Source organism: Diabrotica virgifera, chromosome 2 (assembly GCF_917563875.1).
Source record: "Diabrotica virgifera virgifera chromosome 2, PGI_DIABVI_V3a".
Classification (NCBI taxonomy): domain Eukaryota; kingdom Metazoa; phylum Arthropoda; class Insecta; order Coleoptera; family Chrysomelidae; genus Diabrotica; species Diabrotica virgifera.
Genome location: NC_065444.1, coordinates 62,610,618 through 62,637,161, shown reverse-complemented (window position 1 = coordinate 62,637,161; position 26,544 = coordinate 62,610,618). Strand labels below are relative to the sequence as shown.

At 31.9% G+C, this 26,544-nt stretch overlaps 2 protein-coding genes across 2 annotated transcripts in view; both read left to right on the top strand.

Moving 5' to 3' along the window:
* Window positions 1-26,544, top strand: part of LOC114326262 (juvenile hormone acid O-methyltransferase-like) — a 95,890-nt gene that overhangs the window by 15,706 nt on the left and 53,640 nt on the right. The window contains exon 3 of the mRNA XM_028274574.2: window positions 4,590-4,746. Coding sequence (XP_028130375.1) covers window positions 4,590-4,746 — 157 coding nt within the window. The remainder of the gene's footprint in view (window positions 1-4,589; window positions 4,747-26,544) is intronic.
* LOC126879520 (uncharacterized) lies at window positions 16,168-19,123 on the top strand. The gene is made up of 2 exons (XM_050642602.1): window positions 16,168-16,616; window positions 16,739-19,123. Exon 2 carries the CDS (start codon window positions 16,818-16,820, stop codon window positions 17,889-17,891), a length of 1,074 nt encoding a protein of 357 aa, XP_050498559.1. The 5' UTR covers window positions 16,168-16,616; window positions 16,739-16,817; the 3' UTR covers window positions 17,892-19,123.

Below are 26,544 nucleotides of genomic sequence, written 5' to 3'. Positions count from 1 at the left end.
CAGTACACTTCTATAAGTAAAAAAAAATTCAACTTGCTATCTGCTTTATTTTCAGTCCTGTAACATTTTGAAAAAATGAATTTTTTTTTGCGAAAGCTGGATTGCAAAATTTATTTTGCAAAATCTATTGAACCGATCTTAATAGAATTTACAGTATTGTTTTACTGTATCATAAAGTTTTTCTGGGTGAAATATGAAGGTCCTAAGTATAGCATAAATGGTTAAAAAACGTAAAATGCGAATACTTGTTTTTGTATTGTTTTTTCGCAATTAATGCTATTTTGCAACAAGGGTGACTATTTTTAAAAATTTATACCAATTCTATATTGTAGGAAATTTAATTACGCAACTTTTATATCAGTAAAACTTTTAGTCCTGTCGCCAGGGGGGGTACAACGGCCTCGTTAATTCAGATGGACTTACCCAAGTTTTTTTTATGTATTTTGACCCGTAGAACCCGAATTTTTTGGGTAACAGTTGATCCGGATGTCGATAAGATTGTTATAGACCATGAACTTGAGGAATCAAATAACAGCGATTTTTGGCAAAACAAAACAATATTTTGTATTTTTTGGGTCATTTTAAGCAAAAAATATTTCTACAAGTTTTTTAGTAGGATGCACAGTTTTCGAGATAAACGCGGTTGAACTTTCAAAAAATCGAAAAACTGCAATTTTTAAACCCGAATAACTTTTGATTAAAAAATAAAATAGCAATTCTGCTTAGCGCCTTTGAAAGTTCAAGTCAAATTATGTCGGTTTTGATTATTTGCATTGCTAAAAATTTATTGTGTTATTGTTAAACAAAGCTACAAACAACTAGTGCGTGAGTGATGTTTCTATGATTTCTCATTTAAAATCGAACGAGTAGGTAGAATAGGTACTAGTGCAATCAAGACTATTTCTACGTTACATGCGTTAAAACGCATGTAAAAGCACGGGAAACCCTACGTGTTTATAGCTTTGTTAAACAATAAAAAAATAAATTTTTACCAATGCAAATAATCAAAACCGATATAATTTGACTTAAACTTTCAAATGCGGTAAGCAGACTTGCTATTTTATTTTTTAATCAAAAGTTATTCGGGTTCAAAAATTGCAATTTTTCGATTTTTTTTAAGTTCAACCGCGTTTATCTCGAAAACTGTGCATCCTACGAAAAAACTTATAGAAATATTTTTTACTTAAAATGGCCCAAAAAATACAAAATATTGTTTTGTTTTGCCAAAAATCGCTGTTATTTGATTCCTCAAGTTCTTGGTCTATAACAATCTTATCGACATCCGGATCAACTGTTACCCAAAAAATTCGTGTTCTACGGGTCAAAATACATAAAAAAAACTTGAGTAAGTCCATCTGAATTAACGAGGCCGTTGTACCCCCCCTGGCGACAGGACTATTTTCTCGGAAATGAATACTTTTACAGTTATAATCAAAAAACGAAAAAAAATATCGAATTTTTCCTTAATTTTTTGACATTTTGATTATTTAAACAATGTTCCGGACCTTTTTGAGAGGGAGGATAACTCAAATATTATTATTTGATTTATTTTCAAGCAATTTCTGCAAAAAAATTTAGTCACCTCTCAACGTCCATCTCAAAACAGATGCGCCCTGGACTATATGAAATATCTGCAGATAGATAAGTTAAACAAAACCAACATACTGACAATAAACCAAAATATAATAAACGAAGTCTCATAACTTGTTTCTTAAGAGGAACGGAGCAAAATGCAAAATTTTGACGCATGTCAAAATTTTCAATTTGTTTTAAACGTATTGATTTTTTTCGAATCCTGAGAAAACTAATAAGTATTTTTGAAAAATTTTAACGCAGAATGACTACTTTATCAAAGAAGGCCGAAAGTCCCTTAGAACAAATAAAGATTCTTTTGAATGAAATATTTGAAATTAAAAATCACACCTAATTTTCTCTTTTATTAAAATAAGAAAATCTACGGTTTCGTTTTGATTAAAATCTGTCTTCCTCCATCCCCCGATAGTACTATTTCTAGGTCTACCTGTTGTCAAGGAGGCTCTGAAGAAGACAGATTTTTACCATCACGACCGTAGATTCTCGATATAAATTAAAACAATTTATATAGCAGTATGGTTAGAACGCCCTCTAACGGGGAATAAGCGAAATGAATTTCGACTCGATTGAAGTTCTCTGTTTACCCAGGTATAACCATACCAACAGGCACCGCTAGGAAAACATTCCACTTTGCGGTTCATAGAACCCTTTATGAAATGAGTCTGTGTACTCTACACAGAGTATGGCATTATAGCCCAATAAATGACCGTTTTGGAGTGTAATTTTCAGGGGCAACTCCGAATTGCATAAAAATTTGGATTTAGGTTTCTACTTACCCTCCACTTCAAAGTTGAATTTGTCCTATTGGTTGCTTTTACTTGGGGGGTGACAGTCACCCCTTCTTAGGGGATGAAAACGCTTGTTTAAAATAAGCCCGGAAATGGATAAATTGACCGATTATAAGCAACTTTAGTTCTATAAAGTTTTTTACGTAAGTCAATACTTTTCGCGTTATTCGCAATTGAAAATGTTGATTTTTCGACAAAAAAACTACGTTTTCAGACCGTTTCTCGCAAATAACTCAAAAAGTAAATATTTTATCGAAACAAATATTCTAAGCAAAAGTGTAGCTTATAAAAAACAAAAAAAAAATGGTATATCAGTAAAATATATAAATTGCGAAAAAGCAAAGTTGTAGCTCATGAAAAATACGATCTTATTCGTCTAATTCCAAATGGAATAAGTAAACGCGAAATCATCGAAAAATGAAGTACTTTTCGGGAAAAGCTATATTAACATTTTTAAAGTACCCAAAAAAGATTTATATTTGTTTTTTACAAAAGTTTCTAGCACCAAAAATAAACGAGTTACACTGAAAAAAAAAAGTTGGCCCCTTTTTTTGGTAAAAAAAATTGTGAAAACCTCCCTCTATTTAGCACCCTAAATAAAATTAATCGTTACAGCTTTGCCATTTATTTTAACTGTATGTATATTGTTTATATGATCTGTAAGTAAGATTGGCTTGAAGTGCTTATTTTTGAAAAAAAATTGGTTTTATGGTAAAACAAAATTTTATAAAAATTTTTGAAAAATTTCCTTTTTTCAAAATAACTTAAAAAGTATTAGTGATAAGAAAAATCTTAAAGAGTAAAAAAATATAGGTTTTGTTATTATAAATATGCTAGTTTCATTTTGTTTTTCCGCAAGACAAAAATCGGTTAAGATATGGCTGTTCAAAATTTGCATACACTCGTGATTAGTGACCCGTTCAAGCTTTTTTAACTATAACCCTTTCAAAAATAAGCACTTAAACCGGTGAGACTGACATATCATATAAAAAATAGATAAGTAAGTAAATTTTTTGTAAAGTGGTAGCGATTAATTTCATTTGAAGAGCTAAACACGGGGAGATTTTTTTTACAAAAAGAAAGAGGGCCAACTTTATTTTGAGCGTAACTCGCTTATTTTTAATGCCAGTAACTTTTATGAACAATTCTAATAAAGCTTTTTATAAACACTTTAAAAAGTTTAAACAGGTTTTTCCCGAAAAGTGGTTAATTTTTCGGTGATTTCACCTTGAAATATTCGACTTGGAATTAGACGCACAAGAACGTACTTTTCATGAGCTACAACTTTGTTTTTACTCGATTGATAGACTTTACTGATACACATTTTTTTTTTCAGTTTTTTATAAGCTACACTTTTGCTAACGATATTTTTTCGATCAAGTATTTACTTTTTGAGTTATTTGCGAAAAACCGTCCGAAAACGTAGTTTTTTTTGTCGAAAAATAAACATTTTCAATCGAAAATAACTCGAAAAGTATTGACTTACATAAAAAACTCTATAGAACAAAAGTTGCTTAAAATCAGTCAATTTATCCACTTCCGGTCTTATCTTGAATATATGTTTTTTCACCCCCGAGAAGGGGTGACTGTCACCCCCCAAGTAAAAGCAACCAACGGCACAATTTCAACTTTGAAGTGGAGGGTAAGTAGAACCTATATCCAAATTTTCATGCAATTCTGAGTTGCCCCTGAAAATTACACGGTACCGCCGTATTTTCCGTTCATTTACTGGGTTATTAGTAAAATTAGAAAATCTACGGTTTCGTTTTGATTAAAAACTCTTTTATGTTTTCTCTTTTATGTTCACTCCTGTAACTTATTAAAATAAACATTATAGAAGATTTAAGGGACTTTCGGCCCTCGGTAATAATGTTGGATTCGAAAAAAAAAATGAATACATTTAAAACATTGAAAATTTTGACTTGCGTCAAAATTTTGCAATTTGCTCCGTTCCCCTTAATAATATAAAATAAAATAATGTTTTTTACATTAGATTAAATTAAATTAAACTATCACTACGTGCGTAGACAATAAGACACCTACGCTTCCCCTCCATGGTCACTACCAGAGTACCACATCCCGTTTTTTTTTTCTGAAACGTTCTATTCATTTGTCTTTTATGATTTTTAAATCTCTTTTAGACCTGTATTAATAAAGTAATATAGATTCAAATGGAGAAAGTACTAAATTTATATAAATCTTTTGTAGAATTATACATATCTGTAAACAAAATGCTGCCAAAAATTCCAGACGAAGACAAAGATGAGTATATCAAAGATTATTTGAATGAAGTAGAAAGACAAGGTTATCCTCTCGTGTTCAACGAGGAAAGTGGAAAAAGAATACCAACATTATATGTTAAAATGTTAGTTGTTATTGCAACTAAAACGTAAATTGTGGACAGGTGGTAAATTTAATTTGACAGTTTGTCAATTTTTGTCTTTCTATTAAAGTTATCTAAATTCTAACTGTGATCTTTTAAATATTGGTTAACCATATGTATTTTTACATCAATTACGTACATATGCATTGTTACGCGAGTAACTGAGTTTATTATTATTTATATTTTTAATACTTATGTACGTTTAAATAAAAACACTTAATTTATATTCTTTAATTATCAACACTTTAATCCATTTGATATTTACAAAACAATAATTAAAAATTCCACAAGGAAAAAGTTTTCCTGTAGTTGGCTGTATACCATATATTACAAAAAACGACTAAAATCCTTTATAAAAGGTATTAGCCCAGTAAATGAACGGGAAATACGGCGATACCGTGTAATTTTCAGGGGCAACTCCGAATTGCATGAAAATTTGGATATAGGTTCTACTTACCCTCCACTTCAAAGTTGAAATTGTGCCGTTGGTTGCTTTTACTTGGGGGGTGACAGTCGCCCCTTCTCGGGGGTGAAAAAACATATACTCAAAATAAGACCGGAAATGGATAAATTGACTGATTTTAAGCAACTTTTGTACCATAGAGTTTTTTATGTAAGTCAATACTTTTCGAGTTATTTTCGATTGAAAATGTTTATTTTTCGACAAAAAAACTACGTTTTCGGACGGTTTTTCGCAAATAACTCAAAAAGTAAATACTTGATCGAAAAAAATATCCTTAGCAAAAGTGTAGCTTATAAAAAACTGAAAAAAAGTGTGGATCAGTAAAGTCTATCAATCGAGTAAAAACAAAGTTGTAGCTCATGAAAAATACGTTCTTGTGCGTCTAATTCCAAATCGAATATTCACCGAAAAATTAAGCACTTTTCGGGAAAAACCTATTTAAACTTTTGTAAAGTGTTTATAAAAAGCTTTATTAGAATTGTTCATAAATGTTTCTAGCATTGAAAATAAGCGAGTTACTCTCAAAATAAAGTTGGCCCTCTTTATTTTTGTAAAAAAATCATGCAAATCTCCCCGTGTTTAGCTCCTCAAATGAAATTAATCGCTACCGCTTTACAAACAATTTACTTACTTATCTATTTTTTATATGATTTGTCAATCTCACCGGTTTAAAGTGCTTACTTTTGAAAGGGTTATAGTTAAAATAGCTGGAACGAGTCACTAATCACGAGTGTGCAAATTTTGAACAGCCATATCTTAACCAATTTTTGTCTTGCGGAAAAACAAAATGAACCTAGCATATTTATGAGAACAAAACTTATATTTTTTTACTCTTTAAGATTTTTCTTATCACTAATACTTTACAAGTTATTTTGAAAAAAGGAAATTTTTCAAAAATTGTTAGAAAATTTTGTTTTACTATAAAACCAAATTTTTTCAAAAATAAGCACTTCAAGCCCATCAAACTTACAGATCATATACACAATATACATACAGTTAAAATAAATGGTAAAGCGGTAACGATTAATTTTATTTAGGGTGCTAAATAGAGGGAGGTTTTCACAATTTTTTTTTACCAAAGAAGGGGCCAACTTTTTTTTCAGTGTAACTCGTTTATTTTTGGTGCTAGAAACTTTTGTAAAAAAACAATAATAAATCTTTTTTTAGGTATTTTGAAAATGTTAATAAGCTTTTCCCGAAAAGTGCTTAATTTTTCGGTGATTTCACGTTGACTTATTCGATTTGGAATTAGACGAATAAGAACGTATTTTCCATGAGCTACAACTTTGCTTTTTGTCAATTTATATACTTGACTGATACACCATTTTTTTTGTTCTTTTTTATAAGCTATACTTTTTATAAGAATATTTTTTCGATAAAATATTTACTTTTTGAGTTATTTGTGAAAAACTGTCTGAAAACGTAGTTTTTTTGTCGAAAAATCAACATTTTCAATTGCGAATAACGCGAAAAGTATTGACTTACGTAAAAAACTTTATAGAACTAAAGTTGCTTATAATCGGTCAATTTATCCATTTCCGGGCTTATATTAAACACGCGTTTTTCACCCCCTGAGAAGGGGTGACTGTCACCCCCCAAGCAAAAGCAACCAATGGAACAAATTCAACTTTGAAGTGGAGGGTAAGTAGAACCTAAATCCTAATTTTCATGCAATTCGGGGTTGCCCCTGAAAATTACACTCCAAAACGGTCATTTATTGGGCTATATACATATATATATATCAAATAGATGAAATAGAGAATGTGGAAAAATCCCCTTACGAACAATTCACACATCCACCATTATATATATATATATATATATATAATCAAACAGATGAAATAGAGAATGTGGATATATATATATATATTGATGTGATCTTGATTATTGATATGAGATAATATTCTTATATGTCACTTAATTTAATCAATGTATTAATACTAATCTAATTAATTAACCAGATCACATATCAATATGTTTTCAATCTCAGGGCGAATTATAAATTAATTACTTACTTTCGTGGCTTCAAATATTTCTTAATGGTTCCTAATCGGGATAGAAAAGAAAAGAGTAAAAAAAATACACATATGGGTTACAATTATAATCAAAATATTTTTTATTTTATTTAAAAGGCAATCAATGCTTAATATTTGCTATTTCTTATTATTCTTAAACATAACATTTACAAATGGGAATCTTATTTCCTTTTGGTTTTCAATTGAAAGTTTTTATTAACATTTAACTATTAGGAGTTATTAGGAACAACTCTATTTAACTTTGATGAAGCTTTTCTGATATTATTGATTATGTTATTCAATTTTTTATGTGGAATTTAATACGAAAAACCCATACATTCATGTCCAAACAAATGAGACTGACCTTTTCCTGGTGAACTGAAAATGTCCTCACACAAGACCCGTTTCCTGCTATCCTTGGCTGCGATCAAACCTCGTCCTGGCTTCCAGTAATGTTCTCCTTTGAAAAACTAGCTCGAATAGCTCTCGTTCCTGCTTTTGTCGTGATGCTGTGTTCTACCTTTTTCGAAACTGCTATCAGCTACCGGGACACTCTTGGCTCAAGGAGGTTCTTTTACTCTCGACCTGGCCTACTTCTCGTTCCACGATAGATACTCCACACTCACGGAACTACCGGCTTTCTCACTCTCCGTACACTACCGTCTACTACTCGACTTCACTTCTCGACAGCTCAAAACATTCCGCTCTCACTTTGTCATCCATTCCCCTACTTTCTAAATATCCCTTCCAGATTCACAAATCAATCTTCCACCACCAACTCTCATTCGTAATATTCCTCAAAACCAATTTTTAATCTTTCTAAATATGCTTAATGGATTTCAAAAGAAAATATTTAATTCCCATTCTAAAATACTTTCTAACTATTTACAAATTTTAATGACCTATTCTCTCTTTCAAATGAGTCTTATTTAGCATAGGCTAATGATCGAAACCTTCCGCGAAAAACGATAATGAACTATCATCTATTTCACTGAGTTTTATTTAGCATAGGCTAATGATCGACCTTCCGAGAAGAACGATAATGGTACGCGTCATTCACTTTGTTTATCTAAGCACATTGTTCCGAGTTTCGTACGCTTATTCTAATCACTTCTTAAAATTAAATATAACAATTTGTTGTATACTGGTTGTTCTAAATTTATATGCCCGAGGTTGAGAAAATTAAAAATATTTTATATTAAAGTGAATTTTGTTTATAATTATCAAATTTTAATTTTTATATCAAATAGAAATATAACAATATATATATATATATATATATATATATATATATATATATATATATATATATATATATATATATATATATATATATATATATATATATATATATATATATATATATATTTTAAATCCCTAAAAAGGGCTACATCACAGAACTAGTTTTCGATTGGACGAACAAACATCATCAGTGCTTACCTAAAATGCGTATAAGCTGATAAGATAATGCAAAGTTTTTAAAATTTTGACTACGGTTTTAAGAAAAGTTGTAGGTTATACTCACGTGATCTAACATGCTAACCACCAAAATACAATATTATAAAAATATATGTGTGTAAAAACTCTTTAAAATTGATCCGTCATGGAAACATAGATGAAATATTATTATGTGAACTTAAACATGGATGTTCAAAATATTCCATATAAGAGTATGCTCTAGGTACCATCTGAGATCTAAATCGACTTATTCACATGTTGACTGTATGGTGGCAAGTGTCGATGATAGCGGGACTCTTGAACGATGAAATGACAGATGTAACAGTTCCAAAGGAAGTTGAAAAATTAACCTGTCAGTTTTGAAGGCTCTGGTGTAAAGATTGTTAAATTAAGAACAGTAACGACAATCACTCCACTGTGATAAATAATCAATTAAAATAAAATAAACTAGATGTTGTAGTTATAAAAATATATTCACGTATGTTGTCAATGGAGGTGGTAGGCAAACCACATTACACAAAAATTAATCGAAAACTAAAATCAATAATATCAAACCCTATTGTCAATAGACCCAGGATTTAGAAAAACAATTTTGTGTTGATTTACAGTTATCGAATTTATTTAACTTGTTGGTAGCTGTTGGAATTTGTGTAAGTTTAAAAAAGGTCACAGTAGGGGGTCACTGAAGTGTAAAAATGTCTTAAATAATCTAGGGGGATATATCATTAAAAAAAACAAGCTCAGACTTAGGCGACTAATTCCTAAGGACCTCGCAGGCTACCCGAAACTCTAAGGGTTTGAAACCAAACCGTCATAAGATGTATTTGACAGAAGGGGGAGGAGAGGATGGAATATAAGATGTATATGAGGAAATTAATGAGAATGGAACATGAACGGGACCCAGAAAGAAAAATAAGCCTTTTTGATTTGGTTTTAGTATAGATGAGTGTTATCAAGTGGTATGTTATGGTAATGGCAAATTGAATAGGTAGGGTGAAAATAGTCATATGTAGAATTATGGGGGTGGGTTGTATATAGATGAAAATTTAGATAATGTGGATGTATGTGGATGATAATATCAGTAAATATATGTATGTTATTAAATATATGAAAGTGGTTTGATGGATGAAGATGAAAAGGAGATTATTGTGGATTGTACCAAATCAATTATAAGTGTGAATGTAAGAATGTGAAGAAAGTAGTAAAAGGGGTGGAAAGTAATATTGTAAATGTGTTAAGAAAACAGTTGTCGGTGGAGTGGTTGGAATTCCCGGTTGAACGAAACATGGCGGTTGACACAGTTCGGACTTTTTATTTTTCTTTGATTATTTCTAGGTCCTCGTACAAGTCCAATTTTAAGAAGTCTTTCTGTGGAATGTTGTGAAGTAGAGAGACATCATCTGAGATATTCAAAGTATGATTTTTATGTTTAAGATGTTGTGAACAAAACAATAATTAATACTGAAAACAAATACTAAACTAACTCTGTATTACTCTTTAAATAATACAATTTTTGAGAAATCAGAAATAGACAACAAACCTAAACTCGGAGTACTTTATACAGGGTGTAACGAAAATACAGGTCATAAATTAAATCACATATTCTGAGACCAAAAATAGTTCGAATGAACCTACTTTACCTTAGTACAAATATGCACATAAAAAAAGTTACAGCCCTTTGAAATTACAAAATGAAAATCGATTTTTTCGAATATATCGAAAACGATTAGATTTTTTATGGAAAATGGACACGTGGCATTCTTATGGCAGGAACATCTTAAAAAATAATTATAGTGAAATTTGTCCCGTAAAAATTTTATGGGGGTTTGGTTCCATTAAACCCACCCAAACTTTTGGGTACGTTCCAATTAAATTATTATTGTGGTACCATTAGTTAAATTCAATATTTCTAAAACTTTTTTGCCTCCTAGTATTTTTTCGATAAGGCAGTTTTTATCGAGTTGCGGCTTATTTTTTAATATGTTTACATAAAAATTTTATGGGGGTTTTGTTCCTTTAAACCCCCCAAATGTTTGTGTATGTTCCAATTAAACTTTTACTGCGGTACCATTAGTTAAACACAGTGTTTTTAAAACTTTTTTGTCTCTTTGTATTTTTTTGAGAAGGCACTTTTTATCGAGATATTACTTCTTTTTTAATATCGTTCAAAATATACCTAAAAATGTAAATCTTAAATAAATTTCCATATTATTACTAAGTCTCCATAATCGTACTTAGCCATATACAAATATGTGGTGGATTTGACAAATATTCAAAATATCACGATAAAACCTGACTTTTCGAAAAAGTATTAAGAGGCAAAAAAGTTTTTAAAATATTGTGTTAAACTAATGGTACTACAATAATAATTAAATTGGAACGTACACAAAAGTTTGGGGGGGTTTAAAGGAACAAAACCCCCATAAAATTTTTATGGGGTGTCCAAATTTCACTATAATTTTTTCTTAAAATACTACTACCATAATAATGCCACATGCCTATTTTCAATAAAAGATCTCTAATAGTTTTCGATATATTGGAAAAAATAGATTTTCATTTTGTAACTTTAAAGGGCTGTAACTTCTTTTATGTGCACATTTGTACTAAGGTAAGTTAGGTTCAATCGAACTATTTTTGGTCCCAGAATATGTGATTAAATTTATGACCTGTATTTTTGTTACACCCTGTATATACCAGCATAGTAAATTCGATAATGACATATGAGACGGAAACATGGATTGTACAAAAGAAACATGAATCAATGATAAACGCGACCGAGACGAAATATATGAGAAGAATAGCTGGAGTTACGAAATTTGAAAGATTAAGAAACGAAGATATAAGGAGAGAGCTGGAGCAAGAACCGATTAATGAAGATGATCGAAAACAAACAATTGGACTGGTTTGGCCACATAGAACGAATGAAGCAAAACAGATTAACAAAAAAGGTGCATGAAGCCAAAATGGAAAACACATGCAAAAAGGGAAGGCCGAGGAAAACATGGATGGACCAGATCCATGATATAGGTAAACGGAGAGACAACAAACAAAATATGATGAACCTGGCCACCAATAGAAGCGCATGGAAGAAATGATAAAAAGGCGGAACACTACATTCGGCGCCCTACAGGACACTAAGGATTATGACAAAGAAAAAGAGGACTTTTCCCAAGCCGAGAACAAAAAATAAAACATATACCTCAAAAGCATCTAACCTTTAATTCTAAAAAATTGTATATCAATAACTTGTCTTTTAAAAAAAGGTGGAAGGCAGAAGTGGTGGAGGCAGCCGAAGAAACTCATGGATGCAAAATCTACCCAACTGATTTCACTTGATATCTATAGAACTTCTAAAGCGATTAGTCTGTAATAAAATACGACCTGTAGAAACCGATATCCAATGGAGTGTTGTGGCACACTTTACCAGTTTATGTCGACAAAGAGAAATAGACAAGGTGAATAGCACGGTTGCCGCGCCACTTTACCGAGAAATTAATAAATATTTACTTTTTGATAAATCCGGCCAGACCATGCTTGTCCCATCGAGTAAAGAGGGTACACCACCAGTGTTGGCGGATGAAATTTTAGTAAGTTGGTTAACTCATATAATGATAAAAATTCCTAAAATCCCATAGTAACTCAAACAATGATAAAAATTACAACACAACGTCGTTAGACCACAAACTTACCACGGCACTGACCGTTACCAGTCGCTAGCCTAGTTGAAAGGGTCTGACTTCCTTTGAATAGTGCTCATTTACCGACAAACGATGGAACACTTCGCACCGATCCAGGCTGGCCATAAATATAGGGTTCAATGAAAAATAGCCGTAAAAGTTATAATCTAAGATCCGAATATAGGTCGACCTGCCAGGCGCGGATACAGGGGGGGGGTCAACGGGTCCATGGACCCCCTATTGCAGTTAGTCTATAAGTATTTTTTAATTATTTATTATTTTTTTCTGTTAACTCTAAACTTTAAGCCATCAGTACAACACTAAATTACACGACAACCGCTTCCAAAGAATTGAAAGAAGCCATAAAATCTAATAAAACACCCTTCTCACAGAAGGAACAACGGAAATATTTTTCTCAATTCAAAGAATAACAAAAATGACATTTTAAAATGCAAATACATTACACTGGGTATAAACCTTATCTCATGAAAAGTCACGTTTCAAATTTGCGATACAATAAAGATATAAAAATGTGTATTTTACTAGATAATCCATGCGTACCTACCCATAGATGGGAGAAAGGTTAATCTTCATGGTAAATAACGACCAGTGAGATTAATAGTCGTGAATTGTCTATCAATCCTTTTGATCTCGTAGGTATCTGGGATAATATAGTGTATTTTATCCTTAGAGTAAGTTTGAGTCCTATGGCTAAATCTGGAAAATATAATAATTGTATTTGAGGTAAGTCTGCCCCCCCCCCCTATTATGAATTTATAGATCCGCGCCTGCGACCTGCACCCATCTGCTTTCCGGATGAAACATTTTCTTTATTAAATTTCACACAGACAAATATTTCTTGCATGGGTTGCCTATCAAAATCGTGTAATAGCTATACCTAAAGGGGGCGTAGGGTTTGAAATCAAAATTTCAAGCAAAAGTATGGTAGAATTAAATATTAAATAAGCATATTCAGTACAATTCATAGATTATTCAAACAAAAATTCAAGGAAAAATAGGACTACGGTGGCAAATGTTTAAAGACACCTAAAAAAAAGGATTTGGTGGCGGACACCAGAACTCATCAGTGGATCATGTGAAAAAAAAATCAAAAATATTTTATTAGATTATGAGTTTATTGATGTAACTCTGTCGAGTTTCTTTAGTTATAACGATTTTTAACTTTTTGTTATCACTCAGAAGAATTTATTGCACAAAAAAGGGTGAAAATCAACATATTTATTATTGTTGAATAAAAAATTAGCATAAAACAAAAAATATCTCGACAGCGTTACCCTAAGGAATGCCGAAAGAAAATATATACAAAATTCCAGGTGAAAAGCAGTTTTGAAGAAAACGCGTTTAAAGTATTGTCAACTTTTATTTTCAACTTCTTTTTGGTCTATAAAGTCGTAAAGTGATGCACACCGAAATATGTTTTTGAATCACGGAGTAATTTATAAAAGAGAATGAGAACAGCTGTTGACCATTTCTCACTACGCTCAAGCGTGCGGGCGCGAACTTACTGCAAAGCGAGTCAAAGGTAGGGAGCATAGAAGAGTGGGTGGGGTAGAAAGGGAACTCTATAGGCAGAACTGGTCCCGTATTCCAACACCATCGATATTTTTGGAAGCCAACTAAGCGTTTTAAATTGGAAGATTTCTGTAACGATTTGGAAGATTTCTGTAACGATTTGGAAGATCTCTGTAACGTTTTGGAAGATATATGTACCGTTTTGGAAGCTTCGCTAGGCATACCAAATTCTATAATGTGCACGTTATTAATTTTTAGTTTTTGCAATAAAATATTTTTATTACAGAAACCATAAAAATAAAAATAATTATTGCAAAAACAAAAAATTAATAACATGCACAAGCATAGAATTTAGCATGAGCAGCGATTATATTTAAAAAATGATAAGTATGTATGTATGGACAATGTAAGAACAATAATGAAACCAACAAATGACAGTAATAATTATTATTTATATAAATCTTGACATGAATTCATTGTTTTCATAACATAATGTAAAATGTCTTTCTACCTTAGGAATTATTCACATTACCTGGAAACAACTAGATACAGTTGAGGGAAGAAAAATAATTTATACACTGAAAAAATGTCTATTAATAACTAAAATATGAAACATTCACTTCACTAATCACTTGGGTACGGGATAAAAACTTAATACACAAATATAAAATTGATATAAAACGCATACACAACACAAAAATTACAAAATGACGCACTTAATTCAATACAAGACAACGTTGCCATATTTTATTTAGGAAATATATTGCATGTTTGGCTAAAATCTACTAAATCAAGAACTAAAACTTTATTAACTTATTTAAGTATAATTTAGGTTTTTTTATAATAAAAACAGCAGCTAACTTAACTAGAAATAAATATAACGTGAATGTAAAAAAACCAAACTTTTTTTACATTTTAACAGGGAAACAAAATGACCTAGGTACTTAATTAATTTTTGTCAGTTTTATATTTAATATTTTATATAATATTTTGTCATCCATTGATTTTAACATATTATGCATGTCTGGATCAAATTTGGTACAATTCCCAACCTCATTCATACCTTCTTTGACAAATAATCATGAAAATACATTTTTTCTACAACCGTGTTAAAAATGCAATTTTTAGCACTCCATACGAGCGTTCAAAATGTTACTTTAAGGCACTAGTGCTTTAAAATTTTTAAGGCACTGCAGTTCGTATTGACCGTATAGGCAATTTGATGTAATGTCAAAAAAATATAAAAATGGAATGTCAGTCAAGTTCAAGTAAAAGTTTTTGTAGATATTGTCCTGTAATTACGTTTGTAGAAAAAATATTGTATGATATGCGTGTTAAAAAGTACATTTTTAAAGCACTCATGTGAATTGCAGAACTCGCTTCGCTCATTCTGCAAACTTTCACATGCTTGCCTTAAACGTGTACTTTTAACATTTATATCATAAATAACTATTTATTCAAAAGTTTATTGCGATCATCAGTTGTAATACGGTTAAAAACGGAAAAAAATCTTTTTCATTTTACGTTAATAGAAACGGGTAATAGCTATTTGTATAACAAGGGAGGAAAGTGCTCCTTTTCCTCCCGAGAATGAAGTTTACTGCCCGACGCGTAGCGGAGGGCAGTAATCATTCAGGGGAGGAAAAGGCACTTTACTCCCATGTTATACATATGGTTTTTCCGCCTTCCTCAAATAATTTCCTCCTTTTTTCATTTTTACTTAATTTATTTATGTAACTAACCAACAAAATTTATTAGAACTAAAACTGACAAGTAGGTACAATATAACTGTCAACTGTCAAATATAAGTCAAATTATTAATGTAAACATTGTTAAATCAGAATAACAATTTACTGTTTTTTACCATTCTGCAAAATAGAGAATGTTTTTAAATAAACGTTAAAATGTATAGATACTTACGTAATAGAAAATAGATATTGTACAGGGCGCCAATAAGTTATATTTCATGAATGAAATACCATGACGTCACTTTTACTTTTCCTCCCTAGGGAGGAAAAATATTTTCCTCCCTAGGGAGGAAAAGTACAACTTTGCTCCCTACAATCACGCCCGGAAAAGTATACTTTCAGTAGAGATAGGTGGAAAACACATTATTTTTGCAAAGTTACATTTTACATACATATTTTAGTTTTCCGTCGTTAGTTTAATTTTAATAGCCTCACCGAATGTCAAAACTCTTTGTTATATAAATATTACCCGAAACACTACTGCACTGCTGCTTGAAACAAGAAAGTTTGGTATCAGACACCAGTTTCATTTATTTCTCTAATCTCTGTATTCATACCTACGTCCTGAATCTTATTTTCGGTAATGACATTAGGAAATTGTAACAAAATGTCAAATGTAAATAGTATTAAAGAGTTGATTTCATTTTAGTCATAATGCATAGCACAGAAAATGTTGATATACCGTCGGTGACCTGGAAATTTCTCCTATCTGCATTTTTTTATGAAAATGGGTTATTGATGATTCGGAATATTCTTATTTCAACGATTTGACTGTAGAAGTCCTATGAACGAGAAAAATTTGTAAATATATAAAAACGCCACTTGCAATTTCTCTTACCTAAATTCACGCGGTAAACTACATGCAACATGTCCTATCTTGTCAGTTTGTATAGTGTAATCATAGGGTGTTGTCGCTGTTAGACTGCGAATTGTTTATCAACGAAATACGATATTTATGGTAAGTTTCACAAGCTATTATATATTAGTGATAATATTATGTGATTATAAAATCTAAACTCATAAGATTCTAAACTAAAACGATAAACATAGACAAAAATCTAGTTTTTAAATTTTTTTTAGATAGGAGAATTTGCAAGTAGGCAACAGATCGCGATTAACTGATAGGAGAATTTGTGTGTCAATAAACCGTATAGTAATCATGTCGAAGAGAACTTTGCGTATGCTTACAATGGCTAACGAAAACTTGGTTATAAATAGAAGCGACGAAATAGGCACTCTACTAGTAAACTCCGGTGACATCGACGAATGGGAAAACCTAAATGTAGACAATACGCCTATAGTTATGGTATTAGACGAACCTCAGCCTGAAGACAATCAAACGTTTACTACGCTTACAACATTGCAAAATTCTACGGAGCTGGAAGACTTTAACTTAACTGATTGCTTAAGTGACTTTAACGAAATAGACTCTTTAGCGGATAATGATATTTGTATTATGCCAAGTGATAGTTTATCTAACGAAATGCATTTTTTAAATAACAACAGTTCTGCTGACAATAACTCTGTAAACCTCGCGTTAAATAATTCAACAAATAAACAAGTACTGTTGCCAATTGAACAAAATGAAAGGGTTGTATCTCTTGTGCCATATGAATGTTCTAGTGACGAAGACGAAACTTATGAAGCTACAAATACCAGTGATGTTCAAGAAAGTTCTCATACTGGTATAAACAATAATATTGAAAGAAATCTGGTGAACACAAACAGTGATGTTGAAGTTATCATGAAGAGCAAAAGGAAGCTGGGTCAAAATAAAAATGAATGGAAGAGATATAAAAACAAAAAACTCCGAATGAAAGGTGAAGTATACATGGGGTTTAGTAAAAAATCCGGGAAGATTAAGCAAAGCATGCCAAGAAAAGCAAAATCTTTAAAAGAGGCGTGTACTTCAAAAAAATGTCGAAACTCCAAACTAAGATATTGCAAAGAATTTACGGAACAGTGCAGAAGTCATATCTTTAAGAAATTTTGGGGTATGACTTGGGATCAACGTAAGGTCTTTGTAGCATCTCATGTATTTAAAACTCCAACATTTAAATCAAACAAAGAAAATTCAAGAAGACAAGGTACGTACACTTACTATTTACATGACGGAAATGAAAACTTACAAGTATGTCGTACCATGTTCACAAACACATTAGATATAGGTTATAAAACTATTCACTATTGGGTGGACGGTTCTTGCAGTATTGGGTTCTTGCGGTATGACTGACGAATCATCATGTGTTTCTACCAAGAAAATGGTACAGAATAGGTATACAGAAAGTCATAAATACTTGGAACAATTTTTTGAGAGTTTACCTAAACTTCCCTCACACTATTGCCGTAGCGAAACACAAAAATTATATTTAGAATATTCTTTTACCAGTATGTCAGATTTGTATGGTGTTTATGTGGATAGTTTTTGTCAAGAAAAGAATATAACTCCTTTAGGTCGAAACGTATTCTCACAACGATTTAAGGAGAATAATTTTGTTTTATATACACCAAAAAAGACCAATGCAATATTTGTTTTGCATTTAAATACAAGAATACGACTGAAGAAGAATACGGAGCTCATATAAAAATAAAAGAAGACGCCAGAGAAGCTAAAACTTTGGATAAAGCCACAAGTGAAAGAGATGAAATAATAGCACTAACAATGGATCTACAAGCCGTAAAGTTGTGCCCATATGTACCAGCGAACAAAATGTACTTTAAAACGAAATTGTCCTGCCATAACTTCACAGTTTATAACCTAAAAACTCGGGATGTTATGTGCTATTGGTTTTCAGAAAACGAGAATAACCAGCTCAAAGCATCCACATTTGTTTCTTGTATCATAGATTATTTAGAGGAAAACTGTGTTACCGATTCCAAAACGCCAGTCGTTATTTATTCTGATGGATGCGGTTATCAAAATCGCAATAATGTCCTGGCCAACGCTTTACCATCAAGCATAATGTGTTAGTGTTCCAAAAATATCTTGAACCGGGCCATTCTCAAATGGAATGTGACTCGGTACATAGTACGATAGAAAGAAGTCTTAAAAATAAGGAAATCCATCTACCCACTGACTACGCTACTATTACACTTCAAGCAAGGAAAGGAACTAAGCCATATAGAGTAAAAAGATTAGAACATACGTTTTTTAAAGACTATTCATCCTCCAACCACATGCGATATTCCTCAATCCGACCTGGAAGAAAAGCTTATGACCCAACCATTAATGTAATGTATCAAATACAATCCAGCTGGGACCATAGAAATAAAAACTGATCATAAAGGAGAATACCTACAAGTCCCTATCAGACCAAAGACTATACCAACAATTTTGGACTATCCACCTTTATTTCTATCGCCTCCTAAAATAAAAACGGAGAAATGGCAACATTTACAAGATCTAAAATCGACATTACCGAAAGATACGCATTTATTTTATGATGGCCTTTTACACGGATAGATCTTTTTATTTTGTTCGATTTGACATACTTACGAAATAATTTTTATTTGTTGTTTTTCGAAGTTTTAATATTGTGTTTTACTATTTTATATTAGCATGAATAAAATGTTTCATATAATTAATGTTTAATTTCAAAGAATTTTTTAATTTTATTTGAATGAAAGGGCAGCTATGCTTAATTTTAATAAACAAAAACTCCTAAGTTCACATTAAATGAAAATCAATATGTCCTATGAGTAACACTACTTAAAGCAATAACTCCTATCTAGCCTAACAAAACTAAACTCAATTAAATATTAACTTTTTCATAAAAAGTAAACACCTCGCTTTAACACAGATCATAAAACACAAACCAACAATTGAAAGATATTAAAATGTTATACTTATAAAGTTTTTTGTCTCTCCTGAAAAGTTTAGGTGAAGTCACATAGGAGATATTGCCAGGTCACCGACGACAGTGATGAGCGCGCTAATAACCGGCAAAATAGCTCAAAAGATGAAAAACATAATACATTGCGAAACAAAAAGAGATGAAACTAGTGGAGGTGGAAATTATCGTTATAAACGTCTAAAATACCATTACATTACATAGTTTCCCACCTTTAGACGTATCAGAGGTATGACAACTGTCACTGTGACAGTAGAATTTTATAAAATACTCCTGTCACAGCTGTCACAGACGTCTACAGTTGGAAAACTATGTAATGTAATGTTAATTAATAGTACGTTTATAACGATAATTTCCACCTCCACTAGTTTCATCTCTTTTTGTTTCGCAATGTATTATGTTTTCCATCTTTTGAGCTTTTTTGCCGGTTATTAGCGTGCTCATCACTGTATACCAAAAACCTACTAAAAAATATTGCCTACTAGAATTAAAAAAAAATATATCAAAAATCTATCAAAAAAGTAGAAATCTGCTGAATGTGGCAACGCTGTTACCAAATTAACACAACTGTCCAACTCGACATTCAATTGTCAAATATTCTTCTTCTTTTCAATTAGCCTTGTACCACATATATTAGCGATCCACATTATGTGTCGCCATCTCTAATTCCGGAAGCTCACTATATATATGGAACCAATTTTTTCCATTGAGTTCGCAGGGCATGGTAGGGAGGTAGGGAGATGGTGTTGAATCGCTTCGACTCGCTTTGCAACAGGTTTGCGCCAGCGCGCTTGAACGTAGCGGACAGCTGTCAACAGCTGTTCTCATTTTCTTTTGTAAATTACTTCGCGATTCAAAAACATATTTCTGTGTGCATCACTTTACGATTTGAGAGACGAAAAGGAAATTCAAAATAAAAGTTGACACTAATTTAAACGAGTTTTCCTGAAAACTGCTTTTTCAAATGCGGTAGACATTGTAACTCAAAAACTACTTGACCGACCCACCTGGAATTTTGTACATATTTTCTTGCGACATTCCTTAAGGCAAAGCTGTCGAGATATTTTTTGTTTTATGCTTATTTTTTGTTTAACAATAATAAATATGTTGATTTTCACCCTTTTTGCAAAAAAATTCGTTGTTTTGAATTTTGAGTGATATCAAAAAGTTAAAAGTCGGTAAAACTAAAAAAACTTGACAGCGTTACCTCTAGAAACTCACAAGCTAATAAAATCTTTTTGAATTTTTTTTTTACCATGATCCAATGATGAGTTCTGATGTCCACCGCAAAATTCATTGTTTTTTGAGGTGTCTGTAAAAATTTGACGCCGTTGAAGTATTTTTCAATATTTTTCCTTGAATTTTTGTTTGAGTAATCTATAAATTGTATTGAATATGCTTATATAATTTAAAAATAAATTATTTCTACCATACTTTCAAAAAAAAATTTGCTTCAAATTTTGATTTCAAACCCTACGCCCCCCTTTACGAATAGCTATGACACGATTTTGATAGGCAACCCATGCAAGAAATATGTGTCTATGTATGGAATTTAATAAAAAAAAATGTTTCATCCGCAAAGCAGATGGATGCAGGTCGACCTATATTCGAATCCCGTACTACTAGCAAAAACCGTTAAAAGTAGAAACTTTCGAAAACCCATATTTTGCTTGAAAGTAGTCCTAGAATCTTAATACAATAATAGACGAATTTTAATGGTAACTGATTTTCGACTTTATGAAATGGACCATTGTATATATCAAAATCTGCGTAGAATGTTCTAGAATAGTGTTTGTAAAAAATAAAGAAAATGGCCCAAAAATGGAGTGAGTGGCGAACTTTGAAAAATCCTATTTCCAATGATACGACTCCTAAAAACTTTAAAGAGAAAAAAATATACGAGGCAAAAAAATAATCGCGCTTTTTCGTGTTTTTGCTTGGATTTTGAATAAATTTTTGAATAAAAAATATTATGTTTCACTTTAGAAGGTGATATTTTGACAGGAAACTTAGTTTTGAACATTTCTTGTAACAGACAAATTCATAGAATTCACCCTAAGAGCGAGGCCCCATCAGTGTGTTGCGCTGCGTCGCGTCGTTCAGTTGCGATGTTTCGACGGACAAGGGTGTTCTTCGATAGCAGTGTCATCGCAACACATGCAATGTGTTGTTCCGTTGCGACGTCGCAACGCAAGCAGCGCAACGGACTAATGGGGCCTCGCTCTAACGCACCCTGGTGCATAGGGACTAATTCAACTCTTTCTCAAAGACATACCCCTTTGAAGCACCGTAGCACTCCACGGTTTTTTCATATTTGGCGGTCCAGTCTTATGAAACCAACAGTTTTATCATTAATTATCGCATTAGTTTATTTTTGTCAAAAGTCCATTTTGTTACTGTTCAGTGAATTTATAAAAAATCTAATCTAAACAAATATATACCTGATATGTTAAGGCTATGGGTACATAATTCGCAAATATTTTACGGCTATCCCTACTTTTTCTGTCTTTACACGGCAAATTACGTGTAGTAAAATTCACACTGGTATGGATATGTAAACATTACTAGAATGTCATTCTACTTGAAAATGTCATCATTAATTTAAAGAGATGGGTTTTGAATGTTCTTGGATAACTGTTATTTTTATAATTGCAAATTATTAATTCAGTTAATAAATGTGATAATTTTTTCATCAACTATGTATTCAGTAATTGTAATAATTTATTTGTACAACAAAGACTAATACTCAATCGAGAAAAAAGGAAAAGCGTTAAAGTGATTTTTTAATAATATATTGTTATGGAACGCTTACAATTTTGAACATCTTTAACAACAAAATACTTGGATCACAGAATATACATATTATCCTGAAGTATTCTCTGCTTGGATCTTCCACAAATAATACACAATAAATAACTTTTTATTAAGTTCACGTCTTTCAACTATTTATCAAATACACTATATATCAATAATTTTAATCAATAACTCAACATATTCCCGATGCAATGTCAAATATTTAAAATTGTCACTGATTGTCAGTGTCTGACTGACAATATATGCTGACAATATTATATTCGGCTGAGTGCGTTGTAAGACAAAGATAGATTTGGAAAATATTATCACGGCATTGTGTTCATTTTTTTCGAATCCTGAAAAAACCAATAAATATTTTTGAAAAATTTAAACGCAGAATAAAAGACTAAATTATTACCGATGGCCGAAAGTGCCTTAGAATAAATAAAAAGTTTATTTTGAATGATATATTTGAAATTAAAAATCACACTAAATTTTCTCTTAGTTTTTAACCCCTGTAACTTATTAAAATAAACATTATAGAAGTTCTCAGGGACTTTCGGCCCTCGCTAATAACGTAATCTTTCATTCTGCGTTTAAATTTTTCAAAACTACTTATTAGTTTTCTCAGGATTCGAAAAAAATGAATCCCCATTTGAATAGCATTGCAGCCGATAATACGTACCGATCCTCTTAAAGGTTATTTAAATTTACTACATATTTGTAAATAAAGTCGCAGTCAAATCATAAACATCTATTTTTATATTCTGATTGGTTTTTTATTATCTTTTATACGGGGTGGAACGCACTAATGGAATAAAATTATTTTATCGCCAACCGCCACTAAAGTCATTCATTATTGTACTCATTTGCCCTCATTTGCGGCAGTAAAGTAACACGTTATTGTACTGAAAGAAGAATTTTACTTTAACTGCCGCGATTAATCAAATTAACCGAGATTGAATGTAAGTGGTCGATGGCAGTAATCGAATGGCGAGTATTTGAGTGGACTTACAATTTATTTACGTTAATTATTAAAAATATTGTACGCAGTTTGCGATATTATCAATTAAATTTATGTCAAAAAGTGAAATTCTGTAGTATTTTCTGATTATATTCATATAAAATAAATTAAAACTTTACCGATTTAGTAATTATTCAATATTAATAACTATCGATTAAAAATCGAAAGCGGCCATCTTGAAAGTTATCTGTCATCACTGTCATGAAATTATTATGACACCTAAAATTTAAAAAGTTCTTAAATTGTAAGTGTTAAAACCAATATCAAATTATGTTGGCAAATATTATTTTATATCAATAAAACATATCTTAACCGATTTGTCAAATATACCAGCAAACGAGAAGTAAAATCGACCTTCCCAGGGACTTATCTGAACTTGGAGACAATACAAATATCAACAATACCATACCGTTTTTAACGGAAATAGGAATAAAATACATTTAATTGTATCACAAATTTTTCAGGTATACTTTTTGTTAGTACATATGTATTTACTTAATATTACAATCTCTTTTTATTTTTAATATGTATTTTCCATTGTTGTCGTTTATAACCCCAGTGGTTCGGACGACATTAAATTTAAAAAAATATATGTTGGCAATAAAATTTTGTATGCACCACGTCAGTAAAGACTCCTTATCGAACTCGTCTGTTACTCGCCTCACTCGCTACGCTCGCTCTTCTCGTAATATCAGACTCGTTCGATAAAGAGTCACTTTACTAACTTGGTACATAAATAACTATTTGTCCTTGTAAGAAATTATAAAAAACACTAATGCCCGGTTGCACCAACAGATCTTAAGCTTAAGTCGAGAATATCATAAGAATTAATATAATATATTAGAATATATTACAATAAGAATACCATAATATAATAATAGATATAATTGATAATAAGGTAAGAATCTAAAATTATGGTGCAACGTAAGTGATACTCCAGCTTAGCTAAGCTGGAGCTTAAGATCTGTTGGTGCAACCAGGCATAAGACGGGTCGATTTTATTTTTAAATTTACGCGTTTTAAACATAAATTTAGTTAAATGTACAGGGTGATTCACACAAGCCCAGCGGAAGCTAGAGCTCTTTGAAGATGGCGTCTTGTAATTAGTTTTTTAACCTACCTCCAGAATGCCGCTATTTAGAAAAACAAAAACTGGTACGCCTGTTTAACTTCCAGAGATAAATCTATTCCTTAAATTGCGACTTTCTAGTACCGGTCATAGGGGCCTCTTTTGGGTGAGGCAACGGTTATTTTATTTCATAACTTGTTTGTCTTTAACTTTTAAGCATTTTTGACACTTCTTCTTGTAGTGCTGTCTTCTTTAGTGGAGGTTAGCGACTACAGTGGCAAATCTGTCTCTATCCAATGCGGCTCTGAACAAACATGTTGAACCACGGCCGGTTTAGTCTCTGATATTTTTAAGCCATGAAATCCGGCGCCTACCGGGACCCCTTTTTTCTTCATCCTTACCTTGGATGATGGCGGCCAATGGCGGCAGGTAGCTAACTTTTCTAACTTTCATGATCTTTCGCAGCACCCTATCTGTACCTATTCTCCTCAGAAAATTTTCGTTGGTGGTGTGGGTTGTCCAAGGTATTTTCAAGATTCTTCCCTAAACCCAGAGTTCAAAGGTTTCCAACTTATTCATCAGCGTTATGTTAAGTGTCCAGGAATCCGTTCTATACAAAAGTATGTATTGACCAAACAGAAAAGAGCAATGCAGAAAACGACATGAAAGGCCGACATTAATCTACTGTTACAAAATAAGCTCTTGATAATGCCTTGTCGGGCTACCTTTACTTTCACATTTATTTTATAATTAAGTTGATTGTTGAGCCAGACTAACCAGACTAAAAAACTATGTTGAAGAACTCTTTGCAGATGACAGACAACAATCTGAACTAAGTAACATGCAAGGAGACGAAGGTCCAGAAATAACGGAAGAGGAAGTAATGTACGCACTAAAAAGAATGAAAAACGGTAAAGCTCCAGGTCCAGATGAAATACCAACGGAAATCCTTAAACTGATAGAAGAAGACTCGATCAACATTTTAGTTGGACTTTTCAATAGCATTTATACATCAGGAACAATACCACAAGAATGGCTTTTATCCACCTTTGTTATTAAACCAAAAAAGATGAATGCCAAACAATGTAGTGATTACCGTACAATCAGTTTGATGAGCCATGTACTGAAAATATTCCTGAAAATTATACACACTAGAGTACACAGAAAACTGGAAATGGACATCAATGATACCCAGTTTGGATTCCGAAATGGACTCGGAACAAGAGAGGCGTTCTTTGCACTGAACGTTGTCTCAAAGATGTCTTGACATAAATCAAGATGTATTCATGTGTTTCATAGATTATAACAAGGCCTTTGATAAAGTGCGGCATGATTATCTAATCCGACTCCTGGCAGAAAAGAATTTAGATAAACGAGACATCCGACTAATAGCAAATATGTACTACAATCAGAAAGCAGTAGTGAGAGTAGAGAATAATACCAGTGAAGAAATTGAAATAAAGCGAGATGTGAGACAAGGGTGTATACTGTCACCAACCCTGTTTAATCTATACTCCGAAGACGTAATGAATAGAACACTCTCTGAGCAATCCATAGGTATTAAAATAATTAATTAATGGTGTTAGATTAAACAATCTGAGATTTGCCGACGACACCGTTCTGATCGCAGAAACACTTGAAGAGCTACAGATATTGGTGAATAAGATAGCAGACTGCAGCGAAGAATATGGACTACCTTTGAACATAAAGAAAACTAAATTTATGGTAATATCGAAATCAACACGAAATGTCCAAAATTTATATTTACGCAATGAAATTATCGATCGGGTTAGCAAATACAAATATTTAGGCACTTTAATAAATGAAGACAACGATAGCTCAGCAGAAATCAAAATAAGAATAGAAAAAGCCAGATCCATATTCACTAAAATGAAGAGAGTGTTCTGTGGAAGAGATTTGAGCCTTGAAATGAAACTTCGCCTGATGAGATGTTACGTACTTTCTGTGCTGTTCTACGGAATGGAGTCATGGACGCTGAAAAATATTGATACCAAAAAGTTGGAGGCATTTGAACTGTGGATGTATCGCAGAATCTTGAGAATATCATGGACGGAGAGAGTCACAAACGTCGAGGTCTTGAGAAGAATGAATAAAGAAAAGGAAGTCATATTTACGAGCAAAAAACGAA